Source organism: Chiloscyllium punctatum, chromosome 19 (genome assembly GCF_047496795.1).
Source record: "Chiloscyllium punctatum isolate Juve2018m chromosome 19, sChiPun1.3, whole genome shotgun sequence".
Taxonomy (NCBI): Eukaryota; Metazoa; Chordata; class Chondrichthyes; order Orectolobiformes; family Hemiscylliidae; genus Chiloscyllium; species Chiloscyllium punctatum.
This window is the reverse complement of record NC_092757.1, coordinates 47,425,821-47,439,264: the sequence shown is the minus strand read 5'-3', so window position 1 is coordinate 47,439,264 and position 13,444 is coordinate 47,425,821. Positions and strand designations below refer to the sequence as shown.

General features: G+C 44.9%; 1 protein-coding gene across 1 annotated transcript in view; it reads right to left on the bottom strand.

Moving 5' to 3' along the window:
• The window catches only part of LOC140491320 (sphingosine-1-phosphate transporter SPNS2-like), a 96,143-nt gene extending 91,393 nt beyond the window's left edge, over nt 1-4,750 (bottom strand). The window contains exon 1 of the mRNA XM_072589332.1: nt 4,409-4,750. Within this exon, the coding sequence (XP_072445433.1) occupies nt 4,409-4,628 (220 nt within the window). The 5' untranslated portion in view covers nt 4,629-4,750. The remainder of the gene's footprint in view (nt 1-4,408) is intronic.
• Nucleotides 4,751-13,444: the final 8,694 nt, after the last annotated feature.

Genomic DNA, 13,444 nt, shown 5'->3' with positions numbered 1-13,444 from the left:
TTGCTGATGTGCAGCTCTGGGCTGAGTAGTTAGCTAAATGATGCAGCTGCTGACTCAAGATCACCTCAAGCAGCTTTCCATCAAATGAAAGGGAAAGATGTTCTAAAGTCTCCCTCCCACCCCGGTCACTGAATCTATTGCAGCTACAGAATCACCACAAAAGCAGACACAACCTTCGCCTCTCTCATTTATAATTGTTTATCCTGCATCAGTCAGTAATGCACTCAACCTCACACACAAAATCTCACACAAACGCTGACACGCACTAGCCTGCAGTGATGTACTTCACAGGTAAACCCAGCAATGGCTCCCACTACCCCTTAGCTTAAAAGGACAAAGAATGATCACCATGTTCTGCGTCCAGCTGGTCTGCTTTCAGACTTGAATAATTGAGTGCTCACTCTGCCTGTCCTTTACAATTGATCCACTGCTGAGGGGAGAAAGTATTTCACCTGCATTAGTTTTCTTCAGATCAGACTGACTGAGCTGAACAAACACTGGAGGTGGCGATGGGATTGGGGGGGAGGGTGGCGTGTGAGAGGATAAACATAACTACCCCCTCTGCACCCACATAATGTAACAATCAGCCTCATCTTTAAAATAGACAATGACCCCTCACCACCTTTAAAATAGATAATTACTCCCACCTTTAAAGTGAACAATTACACCCCATGGTATATTTTAAATATGCAATTAACCCTTCCCCAGCTGTGAAATATATAATGACTCCCCCATCATTAAAATATACAATTAAGTCCCTCTGTATATTTTAAATATAGAGTTATCCCAGCCCCAGCTTTAAAATATACAATTAACCCCCCCTTAAAATATACAATTGCCCTCACCTGTGAAATGGACATTTTCACCTATTTCTACATACATTATCCCCTTCTCATCTACGAAATATAAAATTAATTACCCCTTCTCCCTACAACATACAGAAATACCATGTCCCCACTTGTGAAATATACAATTGTGTGAGCACCAAGAGTGAGTACTGTACAATGAATATGATTCAGTCACGTGTCTCTGAGAAACTAATTGCGATTCTTGGCAACAGAAATGAGGACAGTTCTTTTCAGGTAGTTTCAATTTGGGACGTACATACATTTTTATTTATGAACATCATCTTCTTCAAATCATTTAAATGGATTTTTTTTTAAGTCAATGGATCACATTCTTCACTCAGCAGACCCCCTCCCTAAACAAGTCATTTCATCTTCCTGACAGAGTCCCACCTCACTGCACCATCGTTTCAAAGATGCTGGTGATACTTCTTTTCTCTGGGTAACCAGTTCAGCCAATTTAAACAAGAGATTTTGTGATCCATTTTGGCTGTGATTTAACCATTGAACAATGCTTCAGATATCTTGCACCCTAGCCCATTTATGTGCCCTCATTTTCATGCCAGTGTATATTCACAATGCAATTCAAAGTGCTTGCTCTGGGTCATTTATACTACTTGACAGAAGTAAAAAAACTTCCTTAAAATTATTCAAATGGATTTTATTTTAAATTGTTCATGGAATGTTAGCTTTGCTAGGAAGGGTAAGCCTATGTTGTCCAATCCTAATTATCTTTGAGCTGCTTTCTTGCACCATTACGGTTTCTGGAATGCAGAGACACCCACAGTGTTATTAGGGAGGGAGTTTTGATCCAGCGAACAACAAATTGGTCACAGCAAATACAGTGCGAGCACTGAATCTAAACAACATACAGACCCCATCATATACCTACTAGTCTGTGACTGGTCCATGCCAGTGTTAAAAGTGGCCTCATCATAAAAAGCACAACACAAAAGATAAGCTATAGATTTTCTTGCAGTGGATCATTACATGATGCACCTTTTTATCTATCCTTTATGCCTCAACCTTCAGCTCAAATTGTCCTGCAAATTGTGCGAGTGTGAGCTAACTCACTGCAGAATGGTGACTTTGCACACTTTACACCATGCTCCTGTATTCGTGTACTTGTGCACACGTGAAAATGAAACCTAACTCTAATTCTGACTGTCACATTGAGGGCAACAGGGAATTTTGAACTTTACTGAACAATGGGGATCACGAGTTCATCTTCTCCACCAAAGAGAGATCTAAAGCTGAAGTGGGAAAGAGAGGTATTACAGAAGGAATTATTCTCAATTGGAATGAAATCAGGGACAGAAAGAGAAACAGAGGAAGAAAGAGGGAGGTTAGACAATGATAGATGATATGAAAGGAAAGCATGATTTAAAATTCAACTTTTAAATTCCTTTAGAAACATTTTTCTACCTACAGAAATTATTCTTCAGCTTCATTCATTTCCTTTCTGAGGTGGAGAGGGTGTGCGAGATTACAGAAAAATAAAAATCCTTATTAAAAACCTGCCTAAGTTGGAAACCTCAGCTTTAACTCTCTGCGGTGGCTTCAAAATGAAACAACTATATACACTGAACACAGCAGGTGAAAACAATTGATGGCGTTAACGAGGCTAACACACGCTTTTTGACAACTTGCACTGAGTTTATCATTCCCAATGTATCTCTTCCTCGTCACAAGTTGCTGGATGACTTACAACATTAGTAATAGCGTCCCCATTAATGCACTATATTTTAGCAACAAATTCTGAACAGGATAGTGTTTGAGACAGTTATATGGCTCCTGTAGATGGGTAGATTTTACATTCAGGGCCGGATCATTAACTTATTAAGATTGGGTAGGACAAATTTACACATTGATAATTAACCTATTCCAAAGAAGAGAGGCACTAGATTCGAATTGTTAACTCTGCTTTCTCTCCACAAATGCTGCCAGACTTGCTGAATTCCTCCAGCACTCTTTTTATTTCAAACGTTCTGGACTTTGATTTTAGTTGGTACCCACCCTGTTTGCCTTTGTTGTGCATACATCTTCCTTAGCCATTGGCTCCTGGGATGAGCTTCTGGATCAGGAGACAGGAAAATTATCCACTGTACCAGAAGACCTCCCATAGGTAGACAGTAGCCCAGGTTAAATAACTGCTAGGGAATTCAAACTAGACATAATCTTTACACTTAGCAATACTAATTTACAGCTAGTGAAGGTACTGTCCTTGAATTAGTTGCCTGTGTATTTTGACTACCTACTGTAATATTATAAATAATGTGTGCACATTTTGGTGATGATTATTAATTAGAATGATATTAAGAGGAGACTCTAATTAGAATTGTCCTTACTAGCCCAAAATAGTCAAGTCTCCTGTACAGCAAAAGGGCAGGGTGAGACCCCACCTCTATGTTGCATTCTTTTAAATATAAATGCTCAGGAAGAGACTGAAACTCTCTATAACTACACTATAACATTGGTACATTGTAACATAGATCGTAAGTGCACTATGACATGATAACATGACTATAGTAGAACATTACACTATAGCATAACAATAATGTAACGAAAGTGTAACATTACACTAGAACATACCTCCACTAGAACATGGCTACACTACAACGTAGGCACTGTATAACACAAGTGCCCTGTAACATTACACAATAACATAACGACATTATAAGATAACTACAATTACACACTATAATATTACTATAACGTTACTACGGTATATCATTACACTAGAACATAGCACAACCACGCTAGAACATAACTATAGTAGAACAAGATCCATTGACTTTATAGATGACCTGTAAGCTCCTTAGAGCTATTTGTGATGAAGAAAACACTGAAATCTAAGAATTGGGGATCAAAGGTGAGAAGGCAAAGTGTGCGGTGGTCAGGGTATAACATTCACTCTCTGAGAAGCGGCTGCAGCTTGGCTGCTGGACATGTTAAAGTCTGCTCCATTTCCTGGGGTTTGGTGTTCACTGGACCCTGGAAACAGGTGCTCGCTGTCAGATCCTTCCGAAGTGCTGCTGGTGGTGGTGGTGGTGGTTGAACAGCCTCAAGACTCGATGTCGGACTGTTAAGGTACATCGGTGGGAGCTGGGAGGTAGAGACTCTGGGACCCTCTCCAACAGTGTCTGACCCACAGCCTAGGGGCTGTCTCTCTCACCTGTCCGGGTAACTGTGGCACGGGGATGGGTTGGCCGAGGGCACCACAGACTGGCACTGCCCTCCTGGTCTCAGAGAGGTACATTACTGCCAGCTGAGGGTGGGAAGGACAACACAAAATCTGAGAGAAGGGGAGCTACATAAAAATCCCGAGGAAAACTGAACAGACAGGGGGAGCACAGAAAGGGCTAAATCTCCTGTTTAGGTAAAAACAATGACTGCAGATGCTGGAAACCAGAGTCTAGATTAGAGTAGTGCTGGAAAAGCACAGCAGGTCAGGCAGCATCCGTTCCCCCCCCCCCCCCCCAGGTGATCTCTCAGGAAGGCGATTTTGTTTGAAGAACAGGCAGAAGTTACCTGGGAAGTCCCAGAGCATCTCCCCCTCTTACCTGCCACTGTGAACCGGTCCATATAATTCACCACGTAGCCGAAACTGAGCACCCCGGCGGCGATGTGCGGGCGCAGGCGGTAGAGAGCCCGGAATTTCTCCGCCGGACTGAACGGCGTATCTGCGGCGGAGGTGGCAGCGGAGGGAGCACCGTTCAAGCTCCGGATCTCGTCCGAGGAACCGGAGAGAGGGCAGTCTGATGTTTCTTTCTCCACACACATAGTCCCGAAGGAGAGGGGAGAGAGGCTTTGGTCGCTGCTTGGGGGATGTCAGTTTCAGGGTAACTGACGCGGGGGGAGATGTCAGTTTCAGGGTAACTGACGCGGAGCCCTGCAGGATCATACAGAAATACACACACACTGAGAGAGAGACAGACACCAAGGGCGGAGATAAACCTACACTAGCCCCTCCTCTCAAACAACAAACAGCATGTCGCCGTCCCAACCAACATCCCCAACGCCGAATACACTCCCATCAGCACCCTCCCTCTGTATAAAGCCCCACCAGTCTTCCCGAATCCCCAGAAGGAAGCATCTTTGCACTGACTGTGCTATTATTTCCAAATGCTCTTGTCCTGGGCCCCTTCTCTCCCGCTCCCCGAAATCCAGCTCCGACGGAAAAACATTGCGGGCTCTCAAACAAACAAACAAACACACACAGAATGCGGGCAAAACTCACCCAACCTGGTCGAGGCTGTGGAGAGAGAGAGAAAAAAAACCCAAGAGTTCGTGTTTCGAGTCTGCTATGTCCCTTCCTCGGAATGGATACGGGGTGGTTGGAGAGGGTCCAGCTACAACGCCCTACCTCAAACCACTGTGACATTACAAGGATCAAAATTACCCCCTCGCTCAGCTAACTTGCGAATTTAAGTCTGTCGTATACACACTGCGTCAGGACTATTTGAGAAAGCCTTCACGGTGAGGCTTCCTTCAATATTTCATTTTAAAATGTGTAAATAATCCAGTGAATTTGACCAGTTGCAACTTTCTGGTTTAAAACTGGCTCGCATTTAAACGCAGGTTGTGAGGAATGTACAGTTCTGTTATTAAAGAGAACACTGCTCTTTTCCACCCAGAGGGTGGTTCCTGTGTGGAATGAACTGCCAGAGGAAGTGGCAGATGCAGGTACAATTACAACATTTCAAAGACATTTGGACAGGTTCATGAATAGGAAAGGTTTCGAGGGCTATGGGTCAAAGGCAAGTGAGATTAGTTTATTGTGGGAAACTTAAATGGGATGGACAAGTTGGATGGAAGGGTCTGTTTCTGTGCTGTATGACGCTACGACTGCGCTATGTACACTTTTCTGTTGCTATTTCTTAGAATTCATTTCTCAGTTTCTCACTAGTTTCTTACACAGGAGCTGAAGTCAAAGACGAATATCCAGAAATCGTTCAGAATTATGCAGAGGAAAATTCATATGATGATAATTGTCAACGATACTTTGTTCTGCAACTCCCAAAAGGCGACATTTCCTCAGTTAAAGAATGGTCCTGTTTGAGTCAAAAAGCTGTGGTTGCAGGTCCCACTCCAGAGTTATGTGCAGCTCTACAGGGAGTGCTGCACTGTCAGAAATGCTGTCTTTTATATGCATTAAACTTCTCTACAGTCAAGGGGAAAGAGTCCATTGTGTTATTTGAGTGGGATTCGTCTCTGGCTAATATTTGAACAACATACTGCGTCCAATTCTGGTTGCCCTGTTTTTGCAGGGATATTATCAAGTTGGAGAGGGTTCAGAAGAGATTTACCAGGATGTTGCCAGGTGTGGAAGGTTTGATTTATAGAGAAAGGCTGGAGAGAATGGGACTTTTTCACTGAAGCACAGGAGGTTGAGAGGTGACTTCATGGAGGTTTATAACATCATGAGGGGTATGGATAGGATTAATGGGATTCTGGATTAGTGGTGCTGGAAGAGCACAGCAGTTCAGGCAGCATCCAAGTAGCTTCGTAATCGACGTTCCAGGCAAAAGCCCTTCATCAGGAATAAAGGCTTTATTCCTGATGAAGGGCTTTTGCCCAAAACGTCGATTTCAAAGCTACTTGGATGCTGCCTGAACTGCTGTGCTCTTCCAGCACCACTAATCCAGAATCTGGTTTCCAGCATCTGCAGTCATTGTTTTTACCTCGTTGATTTTAATCCTACTGCGAATCCTCTTGCAAGGATGCCTGCCTTGAAGAAGTTTTCCTCCTCTCTCTACAAGAATCTCAGGGAGTCCCTCTCCCACTGCAACTCCCAGGTCATTTCCTCTGCCCTGAAGCTCTTCAACTATGTCATGAAACAAACTCACTACCACAGCCACATTCGCTTCCTCAGTGCCTGCCTCCGTAACCAACTCATCCCACACGGACTCCGGACAACCTTTAAACCAGCAGAGTTCGGACCCGAACAGGACAAACAGTACAGACTACAGATTCAAAAACACCAGCAACAGTTCTCCTTCAAGATCCTCCGCTCCACGCTTGCAGCAATGCACCGTCACCTAACCTCTCTACAGTCAGCCCTGCCTCAGCTGACGGCCACACTCTCTCAGAATTGCAAAGGACCCACTCTGTACTACATCGTCAGGAGAATTCATACTCTCAACAAACAGTATTTCAATTCCACCTCAAACATCAAAAACTGTAAGTACAACAAACTTTTATCCACCCACCTCCATAACCAGCGCTCCTCAAACATTCCAGAAGATTCCCCTGGCCTCGGAACCTATTCCACCATTAGCCATGCGGCTGATGCAGCTACCACCCCCACGCTGATTGATGATGTCACTTCCGCCCCCATCATGGCCACTCCCACAACCACTTCCACCCCTCACAGTTCCTCATGCATCACACCTGACATCACTTCTGCCCTTCACATCATCGTTGATGCCACATGCTCAGTGACTCCCGCCACCCCTACTGCCGTGGTCACCACCACTTCCGCCCCCACCAGCGCCACTCACCTGCATTCTGTTGACATGCCCCCCACACACTCCACTGTGACTATCCCCACCCCCAGAACCCCAAGGGGAACACTACCCCTGCTCGTGACTCCACCCCCATTCCCCCCACCATCACACCCACTCCAGTTACAGGTTCTGTAACACCATCACACCCACACCAGATCCCAGCTCCCAGCCCTGCCGAGTTTTCACCATCCCCCCAGACCTCCCCCTCACTGAGGACGAACGATCAGTCCTCAGCAAAGGACTCACCTTCATCCCCCTCCGTCCACACATCAATGAATTTAATACACGCCGTGACGTCGAACAATTCTTCCGTCGCCTCCGCCTCCGAGCTTACTTTCACAATCAGGACTCCCGCCCACCTTCCGAGGACCCCTTCCCCCACCTCCAACACACTGCATCCACCTGGACACCCCGCACTGGCCTATTACCTGCCCTCGACCTCTTCATTTCCAACTGCCACCGGGACATTAACCGCCTCAACCTATCTACCTCCCTCCCCCACTCCAACCTCTCACCCTCACAACGCGCAGCCCTCCAATCCCTCTGCTCCAATCCCAACCTCACCATCAAGCCAGCGGATAAAGGGGGCGCAGTGGTAGTCTGGCGCACTGACCTCTACACCGCTGAAGCCAAACGTCAACTCAAGGGCACCTCTTCCTACTGCCCGCTCGACCATGACCCCACCCCCCATCACCAAACCATCATCTCCCAGACCATACAGAACCTCATCACCTCAGGAGATCTCCCACCCACAGCTTCCAACCTCATAGTCCGGGAACCCCGCACTGCCTGGTTCTACCTCCTTCCCAAGATCCACAAGCCTGACCACCCTGGCCGACCCGTTGTCTCAGCATGCTCCTGCCCCACTGAACTCATCTCTACCTACCTCGACACTGTCCTATCTCCCCTAGTCCAGGAACTCCCCACATACGTTCGAGACACCACCCACGCCCTCCACCTCCTCCAAGACTTCCGTTTCCCTGGACTCCAACGCCTCACCTTCACCATGGATATCCAATCCCTCTACACCTCCATCCGCCATGACCAGGGACTCCAAGCCCTCCGTTTTTTCCTCTCCAGACGTCCCCAACAGTACCCTTCAACCGACACTCTCAATCGTTTGGCCGAACTGGTCCTCACCCTTAACAATTTCTCCTTTGAATCCTCCCACTTCCTCCAAACCAAAGGTGTAGCCATGGGCACACATATGGGCCCCAGCTATGCCTGTCTCTTTGTTGGCTACGTAGAGCAGTTGATCTTCCGTAATTACACTGGCACCAGTCCCCACCTCTTCCTCCGCTACATTGATGACTGCATTGGCGCCACCTCGTGCTCCTGCGAGGAGGTTGAGCAATTCATTTTTTAAGCTTTATTCCTGATGAAGGGCTTTTGCCCGAAACATCGATTTCGAAGCTACTTGGATGCTGCCTGAACTGCTGTGCTCTTCCAGCGCCACTAATCCAGAATCTGGTTTCCAGCATCTGCAGTCATTGTTTTTACCTCTTAGAATTAATGGGAGGTGTCTTATCCCTAGATTGGAGGATTTTAAGACTAAGGGGCATCTCTTTAGGTTGAGTAGAGAGAGATCTAAAAGAAAAGATATGGGGGCAATTTTTCTTACACAGAGAATGAAGAAACAGGCACTGTTGCAATGTTTAAAAGAAACTTAGGTAAGTACATGAAGGTTAGAGGGACATGGGCCAGGAGCAGGCAAGTGGGACTAGTTTGGTTTGGGATTATGTTCGGCATGGACTGGTTGGACCAAAGGATCTGTTTCTGTGCTGCATGACTCTATGACTCCATCATGAAAACAAATTATCTGGTCGATTATCAACTGTAGGAGCTTGCTGTTCACAAATTGAGTTGCTACATTTCTGACTTTACAACAATGGCTACACTTCATAAAATGCTTCATTGGTTTGGGGGGGAACACCATCAGCTGCAATATTTTCAAGAAGGAGATAGATATAATTCTTAGGGCTAAAGGGATCAAAAGAATGGCACAGTGGTTCGTACTGCTGCCTCACAGTGCCAGGGGCCCGGCTTCGATTCCATCCTTGATCAACTGTCTGTGTGGAGTTTGCACATTCTCTCCGTGTCTGTGTGGGTTTCCTTTGGGTGCTACAGTTTTGTCTCACAGTCACAAAGGTGTGCAGGTTAGATGGATTGGCCATGGGAAGTGCAGCGTGATTGGGGGTGGTAGGGGAGCTGGGCTTCTCTTCAGAGAGGATGCATGGACTCAATGGGCCAAATGGTCTACTTCCACACTGTAGGGGTTTAATGATTCTATGGTATAGGGAGAAAGTGGGGCCAGAATACTCATCTGGGTGATCAGCTACTTTCATATTGCATGTCAGTGCAGGTTTGAAGGGCTGAATGGTCTACTCCCCCTTCTATTTTCTATGTTTCTAAGAAAGTGGTCTTGAGGCAATAGTGAATAGGCAAAAAAAGCTGCCCAGCCAGCAATTCCTGCATCTAGTGCGTGAATTTAAAAAAAAGACTTTGAAATGTCATGGGCTTTTTGTGAGAGAAACAACACAAGCATTTAGTGGATGTAAACATGTACTTTATTAATTACTGTTGATAAGAATTCATACCCTCTTAATGAGCACTGATGAAAATACAGTTATAATATTTATACACAGAATTATCTGCACAAGTGGTTTATTTTTTTAAAAAGTGTATTTCCTCCCACTAATTCTGCTTTCTTTAATCTTTAATGGAACTTAATAAATAATCCAGCTACAGAAGATTTGTTTAATTATAGGGGTTATATCCTGTACCAACATTAAAGTTCTCCCAGGTCAGTACAACCTTGTTCAGGGATGTCTCCTTACTACAGTACAATACTAAAATGTCATTTTAATTTCCTCCATTAGCTAGCTCTGTCTTTATTTAGGGTGAGATTGATCTCAAACCATTGGCAGCTATATGCTATCAGACACTAGATCCTGGCATCACAGTCTGAAGGAAGCTATATGTGACTCAAGTTTCCACTTTCATTTCCATTCTTAATTTATTACAATAAGTTATTAGTTTGACTTGCTTCATCTTCTTTTATTTTGGTCTTCTGGCAGATGACAGATTTCAATCCAACCTGCCTCATCTGGATTTAAATCCAAGGTTCAGAGATGAAATGGCAGTGTATTAAATCATATCTTCCAAATATCAGTGCGCACTTCCTGATTACAAAACTTTGCTCTCTTTACTTCAGTTCTTGTCTCAAGATTTTTCCCTGATAAATGTCTGTGTTCACGTTTACAATGCAAACAGCCTATGTGAACATGTCACACTGTAATTGCACTCTCCTGCCACTGGTGGTGCTGTTGTAGAATATTTCTCCGTTTTGCAACTCATACAGTCATACAGCATGGAAACAGACTCTTTGATTCAACCAGTCCATACTGAACATAATGCCAAACTAAACTAGTCCCACCTGCCTGCTCCCGGCCCACGTCCCTCCAAACCTTTCCCATGCATATCCTGAATCAAATGTCTTTTAAACATTGTAATTGTTTAATCCACCACATCCTCAGGAAGTACATTGTACATGCAAACCACCCTCTGTGTAAAGCATTTGCCCTCATGTCTTTTTAAAATCTTTCTCCTCCTCTGCCTATTGCAGAACAACCAGCTTACTGAGTGCACACAACAATATCAAAATGATGTAAAATTAGGTCAAATTATGTGAATTTAACCTCCAAGCCTTGCTCTGGTGATTCAGTCCAGCCTCAGAGATATTTCTAATCAAATCTGGTGTGTTCAGAGTTGTTAGTACACACCACTGGAGCAGGTGAGACTTTTTGACCTAAGCCTAGAGTGAGCGACACTGTCATTGTGCTACAAAATTCATATTTCAGCTCAAAACTGTAACTGATCAACCTGAGATTAACTAATTTACAAACATTTTAAGTAGTTTTAAAATGGATTTCAAAGTGTGTCTGTGAAATTCCTCCTTGTGGAATAATGAGAAAATGCCTACAGTATCTCAATTTGGCTCAGGGTTTGAAGGTTTGGCTATAAGGTGTTTGGGAGCAGCCAGCTGCAGTTTCCTGATGCCTAAAGTGGGGGAGCTGGAGGGTTGTGTCAATGCTGTTATTGATAGAAGTTACACAGCTACCAACCATTCTCGTGAAAATAAGCACATCATTCTTATAGGGTTCACAGTAGGGTTAGAAACATAGCCGTACACAATCAGCAGCAATGTGAATATAAATTGATCCTTTGTTGTGGGTGTTAAATGTGTAATGAAGTGCTCCATTCACCAGCATTATTAATGCCATATTAAAGCAGGAGGAGAGAGATCTTGGGTTCCTATAACACCTTCTACAGCTCCATGGTTGCCCAAGACGTTGAATCATGCTAAACTCGAAACGCCAACTCTGTTTTTCTCTCCGTGGATGCTGCCAGAATTGTTGAGCGTTTCCTGAACTTGCTGCTCCGACTTCAGCTCTCCAGCATCTGCAGTCTTTTGTTTCTGGGTCAGGGAGGTGCCAGTTGTCTCACCATGGTCACGTCCAAAGATGTGCAGCTTATGTGGACTGGCTGTGCTAAATTGCCCAATAGTGTCCAGAGAAGTGTAGGGTAGGTGGATGGGAAATGCAGGGTTACAGGGAATGGTCTGGGTGAGACGCTCCTCAGAGGATCAGTGTGGACTTGATAGGATGAATGGCCTGCTCCCACACTGTAGGGATTCTATGATTTGGAAAATGCTGCACTGCCTAGGCTAGCTCACCAGCTAAAGTTGGGCTCCACTGCCCTGCCCATTCCATAGTATAGCACTCCTTCTGCGTCCTACCAGCCACAGAACTATTTTTTCCCTCGATACCCAATGTTTAGCTGCAAAGAGAGACTGTTTTAAAGTATAATGTGAAAGCTATATAATTTCAACCTAGACATTAGTTAAAGATAAACACAAAATGTTTGACAACGTAAATCAGAGAGGCATCAAAAAAAGCTGTTGGCACAGGCGCAGACTTTAGCTGTTTGAAAGGGAATGACTTTGCAAGCTTAATTATAATCTGACAGGACTGCAGTTCAACTTCTTCCACCCATAATTTCCCTTTTTGAAGTAAACTTTTCCGAGTGTTTGAATATCAGGTTTTAGACAGAGCCAGCAGGACTGCAGGAGATTACCTCCCATCGGGAGTTCCAGGTTAATCCAGGACCACAAAGGAAATGCTCACACAGGGAATAGGCAGTGGATTTATAACATTATTACTGTTCTTTCTTGGTACGTGGGTGCTGCTTGATGTTTATTGTCCCGTTGCTGTGTACTGTGAGATGGTAGTGATTGGGCACAGAAACATGATCCTGCTAGCCCCTCGTACAGGGAGTGGCTGGTTGTGGCATTGAAGACACCCACAGCCAAACTGGGTAATGATGATCTGGTATCTCTCCAACTGGGTTCTTGTGACAACAATCTGACAGCTTCCTGGTCATTTTTACACATACTGGCTCTTACCATAGAATCTGTATGGTATGGAAGCGGGCCATTTGGCCCTTTGAATCCACACCAACCCTCTGAAAAGCATCCCACTCAGACCCACCCCCCAATTCTATCCCCCTGCATTTCCCATGGCTAACCCACCTAATCTGCACATCCCTGGACACTATAGGCAATTTTGCCAGCCAATCCACCTAACCTTTGTATTGTAGGAGGAAACTGGAGCACCCAAGCAGACATGGGGAGAATGTGCGAACTCCACAAAGACAATTGCCCAAGGTTGGAATCAAACCTGGATTCTTGGCACTGAGACAGCAGTGCTAACCACTGAGACCCAACAAGAGTTTCACGGGTTTAAAACGCTGCCGTCAAATTTTCACTTGTTGATTGCCCCTCTGAACCATGAGCATATACCCCACCCAAGTCCCATCACTAGTAAACTACTCATACCAGGCTGCTACAAATGCTCACTGTCCCCTTTGGGAAAAGAAGTGTTCAATAAAATAGCCAGCAAGGCCCGCTGCTCCTGAAGAGTGACCTTTTGTTTTTCATTCTCTCATGGGATATCACTGGCTGGGCCAACATTTATTGCCCGTCCCTAGTTACCCTTGAGAAGGTGGTGGTGAACTGCCTTCTTGAACCAC